The 16,671-nt window shown below is 55.1% G+C and overlaps 1 protein-coding gene across 3 annotated transcripts; it reads left to right on the forward strand.

The window, feature by feature from the left end:
• Positions 1 to 481: 481 nt before the first annotated feature.
• On the forward strand, positions 482 to 14,622 carry CEACAM19 (CEA cell adhesion molecule 19). Of its 3 annotated transcripts, XM_070222994.1 has the most exons (8): positions 488 to 965; positions 1,558 to 1,926; positions 7,988 to 8,138; positions 10,433 to 10,555; positions 11,311 to 11,357; positions 12,312 to 12,397; positions 13,018 to 13,071; positions 13,804 to 14,622. In XM_070222994.1, exons 1-8 carry the CDS (start codon positions 521 to 523, stop codon positions 13,855 to 13,857), a joined length of 1,329 nt encoding a protein of 442 aa, XP_070079095.1. In that variant the 5' UTR covers positions 488 to 520; the 3' UTR covers positions 13,858 to 14,622. The 3 variants fall into 3 exon arrangements, with proteins under 3 accessions (XP_014583814.3, XP_070079095.1, XP_014583853.3); XM_014728367.3 differs by lacking the exon at positions 10,433 to 10,555 and having other exon boundaries at positions 499 to 965; XM_014728328.3 differs by lacking the exons at positions 11,311 to 11,357; positions 12,312 to 12,397; positions 13,018 to 13,071; positions 13,804 to 14,622 and having other exon boundaries at positions 482 to 965; positions 10,433 to 10,995.
• The last annotated feature ends 2,049 nt before the right edge of the window (positions 14,623 to 16,671 follow it).

A 16,671-nucleotide genomic window follows, 5' to 3' on the forward strand; every position in this document is an offset into this window, starting at 1 on the left:
CCAGGCCTTTGCATGTGCTGCTGACGCTGCCCGGAACACCCCACCCCACCCCACCCCACCATCTGCCTCATCCTACTCCAGGTCTCAGACATCCCCTCCTCCAGGAAGCCCTCCCTGCCCTCAGGCTGAGTGAGACACCTCCCAGGCCCCGCCCCCCCCACCTCCTCCCTCCCAGCGCTGGTCACCCTGGATCATCATTATCTGGGGATGGGTCTGTCCCCCACCACCGCACAGAGAACTGTGAGCCCCACTGTGTCCTGAGGGCCCAGATGGAGCTGTCCCAATCATCACTGTCTCCCCAGCACCTCCCAGCTCAGGGCTACGCATAGGGAGTGTGTGTTGAAATGACTGACTGAATGAATGAATGAATGAATGAAGGGATGCTTTTGAAAAACTATGCTAAGGGCTTTGGAGGGAGCCCACCGCAGGTCAACTTCCATCTCCACCTACTGGGAGACTTGCCTCTTTCCTTGAGCCTCAGCTTCCCCATCTGTGAAGTGGGAACAGTTCTGCACGGTGGATGCTGGACAAGGTGGCACGTGTCGGGCCTGCCTGCCCTGTGGGGGTTGCTCAACCAGACGCCGCCCGGACTGTTGTCCTAATTACTGCTGTTGCTACTGCCAGTCATCCGAGTGGGAAGGAGAGGCTGAGGGAGTCCAGGAAGCCCCAAGGAGTTCACAGCCACCCTGGAAAACTGGTCCAGCCGGTGTCTGAGTCCGTCCCGGGCAGCACGGGCGAAGCTCGGGAGCCTGTGGAAAGTGGGCGCTGGGGCTCGGCCGGCCTCGGCCATGTCTCCAAGGGACCCCCAAGGTTCCCGCTGAGCTGGCCCACTGCAGACAGCCAGGGCCCAGCCCTCGGGCCCCCTCCGTGCCCAGCAGGTGACCCCTTGGTATCTCCACAGGACGCCAAGATGGAGACTCCCGTGGGGGCCCAGTGCTGCTTCTCAAAGGGCCTCCTGCTCTCAGGTAAGGAGGAAACCTACCCTCCGAGAGAAGGTGGGACTTAGCCAGGACGCTGAGGTCTCCTCTTGGAAGAGGAGAGGGACTGTCAGGAAAGACAAAATTATGAGAGTAAGATGGCGGGGGGAGGGGGGGCAGCAGAATCACAATCCCATCCCCATTTTACCTACGGAATGTTCTAGAATGTAAGGACCATGAGGGCAGGAATTTATTTGTATTTGATTGCCTGCTGTATCCCCAGTGCCTAGAAATCTGGAAAACTTTAGACATATCATATACACAATTGATATTATGGCATAAATAATAAATATGCATATAATCGTTGGTTAGATGAATGAATGGATGGATGAATTCAGAGAGTCCATGTATTTAGAAGCGGGCCACATGGCATCTCAGGGCAGAAAAACCTTCTGAAGGAAGGGGATGGCAAATCTGTGGCATTTGTGCCTGGGTTCCCACTCCTGTACCCAGGGCAGACATCACTAATCAATCTCAGCATGCAGAGTCCTTGCCCCCAGATGAGAACCTATAGGGAGGAGAACACCGTGGTCCCCGTCTGACATCTCTGATCTCAGGCCTCCCCTGTAACTCCTCGCAGCCTCCATCTTGGTCCTCTGGGCCCCCCAAGGCTCCTGGGCTGCCCTCCACATCCAGAAGATTCCAGAGCACCCTCAAAAGAACCAGGATCTTCTCCTGTCTGTCCAGGGCGTCCCAGAAACCTTCCAGGACTTCAACTGGTACCTGGGGGAGGACGCCTACGGCGGCACGAGGCTCTTCACCTACATCCCGGGGCTGCAGCGGCCCCAGAGGGACGGCAGCGCCATGGGGCAACGAGACATCGTCGGCTTCCCCAACGGCTCCATGCTGCTGCGTCGCATCCAGCCCGGTGACAGCGGCACCTACCAGGTCGCTGTCACCGTCAACCCCGCCTGGACCATGCGGGCCAAGACTGAGGTTCAGGTGGCCGGTGAGTGTGGGCGCTGGGGGAGGCAGTGGGGCGGCTGACGTATCGCAAGCAGCTACGACATGCCGGACCCTGTGCAAACACCCCATTCCATCCTCTCCTTCGTCCCCCCAACACACCTTGCTTGAGGACTTCCTGCGTGCCGGCCCCGGGGACATCATTTACTCCTCACCGGCATTAACTCATGATATGTTATTGAATGCCTACCTTGAGCCAGACACCAAACCGGCCCTGGAGAAGGTGCCGTCTCATTTACTCCTTGCCTGCATTAATTAATGAAATATTTATTGAGCCCCTATGCTGTGCCTGGTCCTGCATCATTCAATCTTTATGTTCATAAGTCAAGTATTTATTGATGAATCCACTTTGGGCAGAAACTAGAGATGAGGGGGTGGACAAGAACAATAGTCAACATCTCTTGGACCAGGGAGTGGTTTTTTTTGTTTGTTTTTGTTTTTTGCTGAGGAAGATTGGCTCTGAGCTAACATCAATTGCCAATGGTCTTCCTTTTTTTTTTTTTCTCCCCGAAGTCCCAGTACATAGTTGTATATTCTAGTTGTAGGTCATTCTAGTTCTTCTATGTGGGACGCCACCACAGCATGGCCTGATGAGCGTTGTGTAGTCCCCACCCAGGATCCAAACCGGTGAACCCTGAGCCACCGAAGCAGAGTGTGCAAACTTAACTGCTGTACCACCGGGCTGGCCCCCCTAGCAAGTGTTCTGAACACTGGCCCTGGAGCATAGTTTCTCCACCGGGCACTATTGACGTTTTGGACTGGCTCATCCTCTGAGTAGGGGGCCGTTCCGTGCACCGTGGGATGTTTAGCGGCATCCTTGGCCTCTGCCCTCTAGAGGCTGGCAGGGTCCCTCCCAGTCGTGACAACTAAAAATGTCTCCAGACGTTGCCAAATGTCACCCCTGCCCTCTGTGAACTCATCTGTATCTTTACAAACTCCATGAAACGTTACGTGCCAATTATATCTTGATAAGCCGAGGGGGGAGCCATCACTTCTCAACGCCCCCCGCTGACCTGTCACTCAGCGCGTCTGTGCCCCGAGGACTCTGCTCGCCCTTGACCTGTGTGATGTCCACAGTGTGATCTAAGTCATCAGTTCACAGTTCGGTCTCATGAGAACAGTATTTCTTCAAAGTGAGAGAAATAGAACATGGTCATCCTTTTATCACCAGCCCTGGGGGGCTCGTGGTTCAGATTTGGGGCTCTCACCACCACGACCTGGGTTCGTCTCCCGGTCAGGGAACCACACCACCCTTCTGTCGGTCGGTTGTCACGCTGTGGCAGCCGCGTGTGGCTGCGATGCTGGAAGCTGTGTCACCAGGATTTCAAACACCAGCAGGGTCCCCCGTGGTAACAGGTCTCAGTGGAGCTTCCAGACTAAGATGGACCAGGAAGAAGGACCTGGCCACTCACTCCCGAAAAAATTGACCATGAAAACCCTATAAACAGCAGCAGGGAGTGTCTGATCGAGCGCTGGAAGGGGAGAGGGTGGCCCAGAAGGACCAGGCAGGCTCCGCTCTGCTGTCCACGGGTCACCAGGAGTCGGAATTGACTCCATGGAACTAACGACATCCTTTCATCAGCCACAGTGTGAGACATGATACATTCTCAAGCCATGTTTGTTGAATAAACAAATACTGTAAATAATGAAAACTTAAAAAAAACAAAAACGCTCCACGACACAAACGCCATCATCATCCCCATTTTACAGATGGGGAAACTGAGGCAAAGGAAGGGGTAGAGCTGGGATTTGAGCCATGAAATCACCGTGCCAGAGTCTGGGAGCTTGACCACTTCCTTTCAAAGCAGAGAAAGGGGGAAAAAATCTCCCTCCCTTCATTCCGATGTGGGCTGCTGACAATGAACATGCAAATCATAAATTAAGACCGTGTTTCAGAGAGAGAGACAGTGACAATAATAGTCATAGCTAACATTATTCACTGCTTGTCATGTGCCAGCTTTACCTATAGTGACTCATTTAATCCTTATTGCAGGCTTGGCGGGGGTGAGTGATATTATTAGACCCATTTTACAGATGAGGAAACTGAGGCACAGGAAGGTTATGACTTGCCCAGTAAAAAAAAAAATTTAACCAGGATGATGTGATCTGGGATGGAAGGTCATCAAGGAGGCCTCGCTGAAGAAGTGACATCTGAGCCGAGGGAGGGAAGGGAGCCCTGCAGATTTCAGTGAGGCAAGAGCTCCTTTCAGAGGAAATAGCAAGTGCAAAGGCCCTGAGGCAGGATTAGCTCGATGTGTTCAAAGCGTAGAAAGAAGGACGCCATGGCTGTCAGGCAGTGAGCAAGGTGGGTATTAGGAGGAGGGTCTGAGAGGCACACAGGGGCCAGGCCTGTAGGCTGTGGAGAAGCTAACAAGAAGGCACTAGAGGGTTTAAAACGGGGCAGGATCTGATTCACAGCCTAACACCCACGGGGCGCAGGACGGGCAGAGTCTCCATTTTATCCAGGAGGAACCTGAGGCTCGGTGGTTAAGGCACCTCCTGAATGTCAGGCGGCGCCTCATCGACCCGTGGCAGAGCTGGGCTCTGCAGGTGCTAAATTGCTCATTTACTCATTTTTTCAGCAAATGCTCCCCAAGGGCCTCCTCCTCAAGCCTCCTCTGAGTCCGGCCTGGACTGAGCAGGGCTGGGGACACAGCGGGGACCCAGGCAGCCCTGACTCTGCCCTCCAGGGGCTCACGGCCCAGGGGGGGAGATGGATATTAACTAAATAACCACACACGCAAAAATAGATCACTGTGACCAGTGACAGGACTGTGGAGGAAAGGAAAGCACAGGATTATGAGATTGTAAATAGCAGAGCCGTCCGGGGAATCAGGGAGGGTGCCCTGGAAAAGCGATCCTTCAACCGAGCCTGAATGACAGCAGTGCTAAGTTGAGGGGAAAGGAGGTCTGGGAGGTGTTCGGGCTGAGGGCCCAGCCTGTGCAAAGGGCCTGTGGCAGGAAGCTGTGGGGCCTATGAGCTGAGCTGGTAGGAGGCCAGCGTGAGTGAGGCAGGAGAGCAAGCAGGAGCACCCCAGGAGGCCGGCACCACAGGCTCAGACTGTAAGGACTGGCTTACAACTGGCTCCAAGTGGGGGGCACCTTGTGGACCCTCAGAGGCCCATACTAAGCAGGGTGCCAGCCAAGGCTTCTTTGCATATTCCTTTTTTTTTCTTTTTTTCTTGGTGAGGAAGATTGGCCCTGAGCTAACATCCATTGCCAATCTTCCTCTTTGTCCTTGAGGAAGATTGTTGCTGATTCTTTGCCTATTCTGAATGTCTTCTTCCAAAGGCAGAGACAGAAAGAAAGGGAGCTGGAGGGAGAGAGAGGCAGACAGACAGACAGAAGGAGAGAGGATCCGGTTGGCCCAGCCTGGCCTGAGGTTTGCCTCCCCTGGTGTCAAGCGTCCACCCCTTGTCCACTGGGATGGGACGCAGGACACACAGGATGGGGAGCTGGGGCCTGGGGATCAGGGCTGGGAAGACGAGCCAGCACTCAGCACCTGCCGTCTCTATTTTATAACCACAACAGATCTTCATTCTCATTTTGTTCACCAGGAATCCCCTGGTGCCCGGTGCAGGGTGCTCGTCCTAAGTGTCCGTCCCGCCGTCTCCCATCCGGGGAGCACGAATGACATGCCAGGCACCTCCAGGCTACGCACCTTGCCAACCTCACCTCGTTCCATCCCCACAGGAACCCTGCAGGCAGCCGCTGGGCCGGGGGAGCCGAGGCTCCAGCCGGGACTGGGCCCCTGGCCCCTCTGCCACCTGGCTGTTCCTCAGATCCTCACAGGGACGCCCAGGGGAGCACCGAGGGGTCCCCGTGGAGAACAGCAAGCTATGGGGGCGGGGAACTGCCCTGGCAGTCATTCACAGCGGGTGGCTATTGTCCTGTAAATCTGGTCTGGGAGATTTGGGGCCTTCAAGCAACCTGCACGGGCTCCTCAAATCCTTCTGGGCCCTCTGACACCCAAGGCGGCTAATTACAGAGCCCGACTCCCCTTTACTGACCATGTGCGGAATGCTTCACACGCATTTACCTTCTGCATCCTACCAGCCACGGCGTGACGATCCCCACTATACAGGTGGGGAAACTGAGGCACAGAGCGTTTAAGTAACTCATCCTAGATGGTGTCGCGGGGTTTCATCCTTGCCAGCAATACAACCTTCAGCAGAAGACCACACCTCCCAGAGCCCCCGTTTCCACGTCTGTGAAATGGGGGCCCCAGCGACACCTCCCACCACAGGCTCGTTGTGCACGTGGCTTTGACAAATCTGTGGGAGCTGCTGCCTTTGAAGCTGTGGAGATGGACAAAGACGAGCAAATGAGAAAAGCAAAGCAGGTTGTCGAGAGACTTAAATGCAGGCAGGGGAATGGGATCATCACGGTGGGAAAGGGGAGGCTCAGATGTGCCCTGATCGGAGGCTGTCGGCGTGGGGAAGGGGCAGGTGGGCTGCCTAGAAGCCGGGCGTCCTGTGTGATCCGTGAGGGTCCACGTTTAGCCGCCTCTGGTTGGCCCTAAGTTAGAAGCAGGGACAAGAATTAGGGGAGCTATCAGTTATTAACCAAGTCCTGGCCATTTGGTGCTGATTGTCACCAAAATTACCCTTTAGCTTCCTGGGTTGAACTAGAAATACACCTGGCTTCCTACAGCAGCCTGGCTTCCTGCGCTGTGTCGGAGGGTTGGTTTCCCAGGCAGCTGGCTGCAGGCCGCGGGTCAGAATTCTATTTTTGTACACGGTCTGGCACTTTTCACATGTGGCTGCGTCCCATCAAAGATCCACAGGGATAAATCTGGTCAAGCCCGGAGGATGGCTTATTAGTCGAACTGAGTGTCGGCAGCCCCAGAGACGGGCGAAGAGAAGAGCCAGAAAGAAAACCGTCAATCCTGGAAGAAGAAACAGAAGCTGGGGCTCTGTTCTAGTCACTTCTTGCCGCGGAACAAACTCGGTGATAGAAAACAACAATTTTTACTCCATTCAGGATTTCTGGGATCAGGAATTCAGACAGGGCACGGCAGGGATGGTTGGCCTGTTTCGTGATGTCTGGGGTCCCCGAGGAGAAGACTGAAAGGCTGAGTTTGGCTCGAATGCCGGAGGCTGCAGACGTCCAGAGGCGTCTCCGCTCACACGTCCAGCGGCTCGTGCTGGCTGTCGGCCGGCGCTGTGACGGGACCATTGTCACATGGCCTCGCCAGTGGGACCGTTTGGGCTTCCTCACAACGTGGCGGCCGGGTTCCGAGGGAGAGCCGGTGGAGAGCGAATGTCCCAAAAGACCAAGGCAAAAACTGTATGGCTTCTCCCGACCTGGTCTTGGACGTCACACCGTGTCGCCTACACTGCATTCTTTGGATTACAAGTGAGTCAGTAAGGTTGGCCCAGGTTCGATGGAGGGGACCGGACCCGTCTGCTGGATCAGAGAAGGACAGATCACGTCACAGAGGAGCGTGTGGGGAGGGAGATTCTGTTGAGGTCAACTTTGCAAAATGCAGTGACTGACAGGCCCCATCTTTACAAGCTCGCCGTCTATCATAAGGAGCAGAAAATGTAACAAGTCCTCAAAAGAGGATGCTTAATCGTGTAAATTGGAAGAGTTCTTGCTGCCACAGCAGAAGCTGCTTCTGGCTGATTTAAGCAGAAAAGGAACAGACCAAAGGATGCTGAGGAGCTCAAAGACTCTCCAGGACGACAGGGAACCAGGCCTGGGAGGTGTTGTATGTTGAATGGTGTCCCCTCAAAAAAGATATGTTGAGGGGCGGGCCTGGGGGCGCAGTGGTTAAGTTTGTGCACTCTGCTTTGGCGGCCCAGGGTTTGCGGGTTTGGATCCCAGGTGTGGACCTACACACTGCTCATCAAGCCACGCTGTGGTAGGCGTCCCACATACAAAATAGAGGAAGATGGGCATAGATGTTAGCTCAGGGCCAGTCTTCCTCAAGCAAAAAGAGGAAAATTGGCAACAAAAGTGTTAGCTCAGAGCCAGTCTTCCTCACCAAGGCCCCCAAGACATCACATAGTCCTCTCTCTCTCTCTCTCTTTCGTACCCCTCAGAAAAGCATCAGGAACTGCCCATTACACAACTGCCTATGAGTGCTGGGATCATGGCCGCCATCATCATTGGATCTCTTGCTGCCGGGTCCCTCTTCATTGGCATCATTGCCTACATCCTGGTGACAAGAGGCTGGAGGAGCCAGAGCCACAGGTACAGGGGCCCCAGGCCTCTCTCTCCTTCCCTTCTTTCTCCTCCCCCTCCTGTCTTGGGTCTCCTTGATTGATTCTTCCACGAGTCACATCATCTGATTCATACACAATCTCATCAAATCTTGGAACTCCTGAGATGAAAAGAATATTTCTGTCCTGTATTAGACAGCATTCTGCATTTCAAGGGACAGAAACCCTACCCATGACCTGGCTGACAAAAAAATTAGGAAGTTCTTTTGATCCTGCATGAGCTTCAGGTATGGCTGGATCCAGGGACTCGATTTTATCAAGAAAGTCCTCCATGCACCTCTCAACTCTGCTTTTCTCTATGGTGGCTTCATCCTTGGGCAGGTTCTCCCCTTGTGATATGACAAGATAGCTCCCAGGGCCTCCAGGCTTCTATCCCACCAGCTTACCACAGCAGAGGAAAGACTACACCTTGTTCCTGATCATTCCAACAAAAGCCCAGGGGCTGCCTCTCCCTGGATTAACTTAAATCACATGTCCTCACATGGATCAATCACTGTGGCTGGGTGCTGGGATTCTCTGATTGGCCAAACTTGGGCTATTTGTGCAGCCCCGGGGCTAGAAATAGACCCAGCTCCTCATGACCAAAGGGATTGAGAGTGGGGAGGGATTCCCCAAAGGAAAGCCAGATGCTATTCCCAAAGAAGTGGGGTGGATGGTGGGCAGGCAGAGCCATCAGATGGTGCCCACTTCTGTGTGGGGGGAGATTGGGGGGCTCTGTTTCCCCAAGGGACAGTCCACTCAAGAAAAATTCCTTCCTCATGAGACCAGCCTCTTCAGAACGTTCTCTCCTGACCTTGGTTCGGAGCCTGTTGCAAAAAAGATGTCTAATTTTTCTGCCACTCCATCATCCCCGGAAAATGAAGGCAGCAATCCTGTCTCCTCCTTTCAGCTCTTGTGTGGTGGTTTCTTGACCTTCATCATTCTCCTTGTCTTTCTCCCGACATGCTCTGTTGTAGGGGTGGCAAACAGCTTCCGCCTCCCAGCCCAATTCTGATCAGTAAAGCAGTCAACACATCTTGGTTGAGGGCCTACTATGTGCCAGGCACCGTTCTAGGCGCTAGAGAGCTTGGTGAGAAAGGAGTTGGAGGTCACGTCCAAGTTCGGTGGGAGAAGATGCTGTGATTGATTAGTAATGTCTGCCATGGTCATATCAAAGGTAGTGGAGGCACGTAAGCCATCCCTGGTAGACGTCCTTCTTAGCTCACAGGTGGTGCAACAAGAGGTGCTGGGGTGGATTTGGCCCTCAGGCCATAGTTTGCCATGGTCTCTAGAAAAAACTAAGGCTTAGAGACATGAAGTCATTTGCCAGATGGCATAGAACTGGCCCGTGAATGGCAAGGGGTTCCCGGGATAGAAGCCCAGACCTGAGTGACTTGTAAGCTCCAGAGCCAGAGCTAGACTCCATGTGTCCCGCCCCTCTGACCAGCTTCCTTCCCACTGCAGCCAGGGGTTCTCCAAGAATCTCGAAGATTCTCGAGCACGGATGGAGCCGGAGGCCACCTACTGTGGCATTCTGGGCCCTGGGGTGTAAAAAACACAAAATGGAAGTATTTAAATCTGTGGGAGTATTTAGGGGTGAAGGGCCGTGATGCGCGCAACTTACCCTCACACGGTTCAGGGAAAACAATATGGGGGCCGGCCCTGTGGTGCAATGGTTCAGTTCGTGGGCTCCACTTCAGCCACCCAGGGTTCACGGGTTCAGATCCTGGGCGCGGACCTGGCACCGCTCATCAAGCCATGCTGTGTCGGCGTCCCACGTAAAATAGAGAAAGATGGGCACAGATGTTAGCTAGGGACAATCTTCCTCACACACGAAACAATAATCATAATCATAATCATAATCATAATAATACATATGCATGGGAGAAAGAAAGAAGGAGCGAGCCAGCAAACGATAAAGTAAATGGAATAAAAACGATGGGCAAGAAAAACAATGAGTAAATATTATACAGATGTTCTTTGTACCATTTTGGCAATGTTTCTATAAGTTTGAATTACTTCCAAATAGAAAGGTTTTTTTAATGGTTATGATATTTTTCAAGTCTTTGAATCACCTGATGCAAAAATTCCTTTTTTTTATTCTCTTGGTATTATGCTGATTGTGGCAAACGAAAGTCTCCAGCTGGTCCTAGCCAGCCTGTAAGGAGGTTTGAAGACTCGCCAGCTTTTGCCAAGAGAAAATCGGCAAGAGTATCGAGTTACAAATTGAAACCATTGTTTGACTTTCCTTGAATTTCCCGGAGACTTTCTGCTTATGTCTTGTAGGAAGGAGTCCTCTTTCCATTTACAATGTAACAGCTTCCGGTGGGTCTCCGGATTCAGCTCCTGCCACCACAGTCTTTCCCTGTTCAGCAGCCGGAGAGATCCTGTGAAAATCAGTCAGCTCAGGTCCCTCCGAGGCAAGGGCACGGTCCTCACCGTGGACACCAGACCCGGCTCAGTCTACTGCCCCCTCCACCTGCCTGACCTCACCTCTTCCCACTCTCCCCCTCACACTCTCCGCCTCAGCCACACTCCTCTCCTTGCTATTCCCACTCCTGCCTCAGGGCCTTTGCACAGGCTGTTCCCTCTGTCTGGAATTCTCTTCCATGATTTCTGCACGGCTGGTCCCCTTGGCTGCTTCTGGCCTTTGCTTGAACATCACCTTCCCGGGGATGCTCGAATAAACATCCCATCGTTTATTCGAATTCTCTCTGTCTCCCCCCAGTAGAGCATCCGCTCCTGGAGCCCAGGGGTCTTTGTCGGCCTTGTTCCCGGCTGTGCCCCCAGTGCCTTCAACGATGCCCACGGTCGGGGTTCCGTAAATATTTATTTACTGAATTAACGAATTTGCTGTAGTGCTGTTCTGTCCTTTTAAAATAAGGGTTCAAAAGAGCCGACTTGAAGAGAAATAGGAAGGGAATCATGAAACGGGTGGATGGAGCAGAATCTGGATGGTCTGTGTAAACGGTGATGGCAGGGAAACGTAAGGTGGCGTAAGGCGACGGCCGGGGAAACTGAGGAAGGGCCGTCTGGCTGGCGTGATGGGAGAAGAGGCGGAGATGGGAGGGCAGGGGCCATCTCTTGCTCTGGGGTCTGAGGGGCTTTCAGCTGCTCCGGTCTCTCTCCACCCGCCTGACGTCGGCCCCTCCATCTGCCCCCAGGATGACGACAACGGAGAAGCGGGAGCTGGGCCCCCGTCGTAACCCTGGTAAGCCCGCGCTCCCCGTCTCACTACCCAGCCCCCTCCCCGGGGGCTCCCTCCTCTTCCCCCCACAAGCCACAGACCCCCTGGTGCCTCCCACTCCGGGCCTCCCCATCTCCCGCCCCACCCAGGCCTTGCCCACAGATTGCGGGCATGTCAGCGCTTACCCCAAACCTACAGTTCCTCCTTTTCTCAGTGGCTGGCACTCCCGTCCCCAGTCACAGGTGACATTTGTCCACCAACAGGCCACAACCCACCCCAGGCTCCATCTCAGCTGGATCCCCACACCCAGCTGCCTGCCCATCTCTCAGCCCCCAGGCTGGCCTCCCACCCATCCCTGGGCACGGTGCTTCTAAAGCTCTGACCCTGGCCCTCCTCTGCTCAAAGGCCCTCCATGGCTCCCCAGCGCCCTTAGGACAAAGTGCAGGCTCCTTAACGCGGCTCTTGAGGGCCCCCCCGTCCGCTAGTCCCCACTGTCTTTCCCGGCTTCATCTCTCCCACGTAACACTCCCACCCTGGGAAACGAAACTTTTATATATACGAGATTCGGACAGACCAGACGACAAGTTATGGTTCCTCAAATGCGGCCGGCTCTCCCGCCGCCAGGCCCCTGGATGCACCCACTCCTGCTTTTGCACAGCTCTCACTTCCTTCCAGTCTCAGATGTCCCCTCCTCCAGAAAGCCCTCCCTGACTCTCTCCAGCAGCCTCCTGGGCTCCCCCGTCCCAGCCCTGCCCACTCTGGGCCGTCCCTACCTGGGGATGGGTCTGTCTCCCCCCTGGACGGCGAGCCCCAGGATGACAGGGCCAGCGCCCCCTCAGTCCCTGCTGTGTGCCCAGCATGGGGCTGGCCGAGAAGAGGGCTTTGCACAAATGTTAGTTGAATGAATAAGTGAATGTTGACAGCAGCCAGAGTGGGCCAGTGAGCCACCTGTCAGCCAGTTCCTGTCCTCTGCTTCAGGTGACAACAACATCTATGAAGTGATGCCGTCTCCGGTCCTCCTGGTGTCCCCCCTCAGTGACACGGGGCTCATGAACATGGCCACGGTGAGCCCCCGGCCCTCTGCCCTACATCCCACTTCCACCCTGGGCCTCCCCTCCGAGGTGGCTGGGGCGCCCCAGGGTGCCTTGTCACACAGTTTGGGAACCGACTCTCTCTCGAGGATGCTCTCTATTTCAAAAAACCATCAGGAAAAGATCTGGAAGGGACCAGCACACCAGGAAGAGCCTTTGTGTCTGGGTGCGGCGGCAGACATCTCGGCTTTAATTTCCCTCTTGTCCGTGTCCGCACGTTCTGCATTGAGCAGATATTCCCCTTATCATCGGGGTATAATATCAAGGGTGGATAAAAATAAGAATTAAATCAGAAGAGAAATTTAAGAAGCTGAGACTACAAGCTTAGAGCCACAGGCGTTGACGGCAGGTGGGGCGATAATGGAGTGACTGTCTGACCCCGGGCCGCGCCTCCCACAATGCAGCGCCCGCAGACCCATTTCTCCGAAGAGAAAACTGAGGCACAGGGAGGTTAAGTCCCTTTGACCAGAGGCCTCCCGGGCAGGGATGGACCATGGGGACTTGGAGTGCGGGTCTGTCCTGACCTCAAAGGTCAAAGGTTGGCGGGTGTCGGGGTGCCAGGGGCCTGGCTCACCTGTGTTTTTCCTTTACAGCCCCCAGCCGTCCCCCTGCCCCCACCACCGGAGCCAGAGAGCCACCACTACCAGGTGTGGAGCTGGGAGGCGGGAGGACGGGTGGGGGACCCCTTGGAGCCGGGGCGGGAGGGGTCGTCACTGACCCCCCTCGGGGTCTGCAGCTCCCCGGGGAGCCATCCCAGCCTCGCTGAGGGACCCTGGGCAAGTCCTTTCCCCTCTTGGGGATGCACTTTCCTCCTCGTAAAGGGATGCCAAGGCTGTGCATTTGCACAGCAGGAAACGAAGCCCAGAGGGGGGGGGGCCCAGGGTCACACAGCAGGTCAGGGCCCGAGTTGAACCCCATCACACCACAGGGGCCCGTTCCTGGGCCTGGGTCTCAGCCCTGCTTCGCCCCTCCTGTCTGCCCCTGGATCTCTGCCTCCCTCTCAGTGTCCCTGTCTGTCACTGTCCACCTGTCTCTGTGGGTCTCTCTTCCCCTCTGGGGTCTCTCTCTCTCTCTGGCTCCCTAGGTCCTCTCGCCTCTCTCTCTCTCTCTTTCTCTGCATCTCTTCCCATCTCTGTTTCTTTGTCTCTCTCATCCTGTCTCCCTTTCTGTGTCTCTGTCTCTGCTGTCTCTTCATCTCTGTCCCTCTGCGTCCACCCCTTTGTCTGGCTTGTCGGTCCTTCCGAGTGTCCCTCTCGCTTTCCACCTGGATCTTCCATTCCCTCGGTGTGTGTTTCTCTCCCTGTCTCTACCTGGGTCCTCTCCGTCTCTCCCCTCGCAGTAACAATCCCTCTCTCTCTTTCCCCTCCCTCTCCCCCCAGGACCTGCTGAACCCCGACCCTGCCCCTTACTGCCAGCTGGTGCCAGCCCCCTGAAGGGGTCCCGGGCCAGGCAAAGCCTCGGCCATCCCCTGGTGGCCTCGTACCTGCAGAAAAGTGACACTGCAGACCCAACAGGACCAGGCCATCGGGGCTGTGGGGCTGACAAGGTGGACCCGGCCAGAGACTCAGTGTGGCACTGGGCAGGCGTCCTGGGTGAGGGACAGGAGACCGTGACGGGCCCAGCTCCTCGCTCCCCCTCTGAGTGTGCGACTCGCCCTTCAGACTGGTCCTGCCAGCACCCTGGCCTGGGCCGCGTGCCTGCAAAAAGCCAGCTCTTACCGCCCCCGCCCCAAAGCCCCGCATCCAGCTATTTCGGGGCGGGGAGGGTAGTCTTGGGCCTGCCTCCAGCCGGGCCTCACAGGCGCCCACCTGGCTGGGCTCCCGACTGTTGGCCCACAACACTCCACCCCGACTCTGCCGGTTGCCCTCAGAGCCCCTTCCCCAGGGACGAGGCAGCCCCCGCCCCCACCACACACGCCCCAGAGGTCAAGGTCCGCCAGTGACCCCGGCTGCCAGACCCCTTCCCCTCTTGGGCAGATCCATCCCTTCTCTACTCCCCCCACCCCTGCTCCCAAATGCGGGCCCAGTCTGCCACCCCTTACTTTATTCATTCAGTCAGCAACAAAGAGGCTGTGGGCCACACACTATTCTAGATCCCACAGCTTAGCCGGGGAAGGAAATGGACAAAACCTCCTGCTCTCCCAGACGGACACTCTGGCAGGAGAGAGAGTCAGGAAACGAAATAAATCAATAACCTTCGTGGTGTGTTGTGTAGTGATAAGTGCACTGGGCAAATAAAGAGAGGAGGTGGGTGGGAGTGTTGGGGGATGGAGGTTATTAAATAGGGAGGGCAGAGAAGGCCTCACTGAGAAGGGGACAATGAGCCAAGACCTGAAGGAGGAGAGGAGGAAGCCATGTGGGGATCCAGGGAGAGCATTCTGGGCAAAGAGAATGGCAAGTGCAAAGGCCCTGGGGTAGGGGTGTGCCTGGTGTGTTCAAGGAGGCCAAGGTGGTAGAGAGCAGAGGAAGGAAAGGGGAAAGGGAGGGAGATGGGGCGGGGTGGATGGAGGAAGGGACCAGAAGCAGAGGCAGCACAGAGTCAGAGGGATCTGGTGTGAGAGAGATTCCACTGGCCCTCGCTGGCTTTGAAGACAGAAAGGGGCCAGGAGCAGAAGCTTCTAGAAGCTGGAGAAGGCAAGAAAACAGATTGTCCCCAGGGAACCTCCAGAAAGCCATGCAGCCCGGCTGACACCTTGATGTGGGCCCGGGGAGACCTATTTGGGACTTCTGACCTCCAGCATGTAAGAGAATAAATCCGTGTTGTTTTAAGCCACTCAGTTCGTGACCATTTGTTACAGCAGCCAAAGGAAATTATTAGAGAGGCTGAGGAAGAATTGGCAGGAAGAGAAGTTGCCTCTCTCGAAATTCAGGATGCAAATACTCACTGTGAGGGATTTGGCCATCCCCAGACCTCTCAGGACACCCCAGGCCAGGGTCCTCTGACCTCCTGCCTGCCGAGAAAGTCAATCAGGCCAGCCACATGGGCAGGGCTCAGCCCCAGCACTGGCTGCAGAGTGCAGGGTGGGGGGGACTCTGTTCAACCCCCAATATCCATTCTCTCCTTTTCCTTAGTAACACGATTTTGAACCAACCATATGGCTACCCAGCATAAAAACTACATTTCCCAGCTGCCTTTGCAGCTGGGTATGGTCATGTGACTGATTCCTGGCCAATGGGTGTGAGCAGAAGTGATAGACACAACCCTCAGGTCACGCCCTTAAAGGGGAAGGATCCTCCTTCTTCTGGTTCGCCCTCCCCTTGGGCTGGAGAAAAGATGTGGTGGCGGGAGCCATGTGGGCTTACGCCGAGGAGGGCAGCACAGAGCCAGGTTAGAGAGAGGCACGCTTTCTAGCTCACCTGACACCGGCTGTGACCGATACAGACTGAATTGTGTCCCTCCACTGTTGTCTGTTGAAGTCTGGCCCCCCATGTGTCTGTCTTCAGAGGCAGGGCCCTTAAAGGGGTAATGGGATTAAATGAGCTCAAAGGTGGGGCCCTAATCCCATAGGACTGGTGTCCTTATAAGAAGAGGAAGAGACACCAGGGATGCACGTGCACGGGGAAGAAGTCACAGGAAGACACAAAGAGGAGGCAGCCGTCTTAAAGCCGAAGAGAGAGGCCTCAGGAGAAACCAGCCCTGCCGAGACCTTGATCTTGGGCTTCCCGCCTCCAGAACCGTGAGAAATGAATTTCTGTTGTTTGAGACACCCAGTGTGTGGTATTTTGTTATGGCAGCCCCAGCGCGTTAATATAGGCTCCTCCTACTCCAGCCCTAGGAAATGGGGGTGCCAAAGGGGTCTTCTCCCTCCACCACGACAAAACCAGATTCGAATACGGTCGTGCATTGCTTAATGATGGGGATATATTCTGAGAAATGCGTCATTAGGCGATTTTGTTGTGCAAATGTCATAGAGCGTACTTACACAAAGCTGGATGGTAGAGCCCACTGCACGCCTCTGTGGTACTGATCCTTTGGGGCCACAGTTGTATATGCCATCCATCGTTGACTGAAACGTTGTTGTGCGGCACAAGATGATATAGTAATAATAACAGGAGCTCCAGTGAATAGAGGCTGTTCTTTGTGCCTTTGCACATGTGAACTTCCTGAATTCTCAGAATAGCCTTGGAGCCTGGAACTATCATCTCCCATTTAGAAGTGACTGTCCCAGGGTCACACACCAAGTACAAGGAAGGGCCAACGTCGTGGTCAGGATGGGCTGGGTTGTGCTGCAGTAACAAACAACCCCA

This window comes from Equus caballus, chromosome 10 (assembly GCF_041296265.1).
Source record: "Equus caballus isolate H_3958 breed thoroughbred chromosome 10, TB-T2T, whole genome shotgun sequence".
NCBI classification, from domain to species: Eukaryota; Metazoa; Chordata; class Mammalia; order Perissodactyla; family Equidae; genus Equus; species Equus caballus.

Bases quoted from the DNA above. Each gene is read 5' to 3' on its own strand.
- CEACAM19 (XM_014728328.3), top strand. From the start codon at position 521: ATGCTGGACAAGGTGGCACGTGTCGGGCCTGCCTGCCCTGTGGGGGTT. The intron at 1,927-7,987 runs GTGAGTGTGGGC...CGTACCCCTCAG, and splicing joins GACTGAGGTTCAGGTGGCCG to AAAAGCATCAGGAACTGCCC. The intron at 8,139-10,432 runs GTACAGGGGCCC...TATGTCTTGTAG, and splicing joins TGGAGGAGCCAGAGCCACAG to GAAGGAGTCCTCTTTCCATT.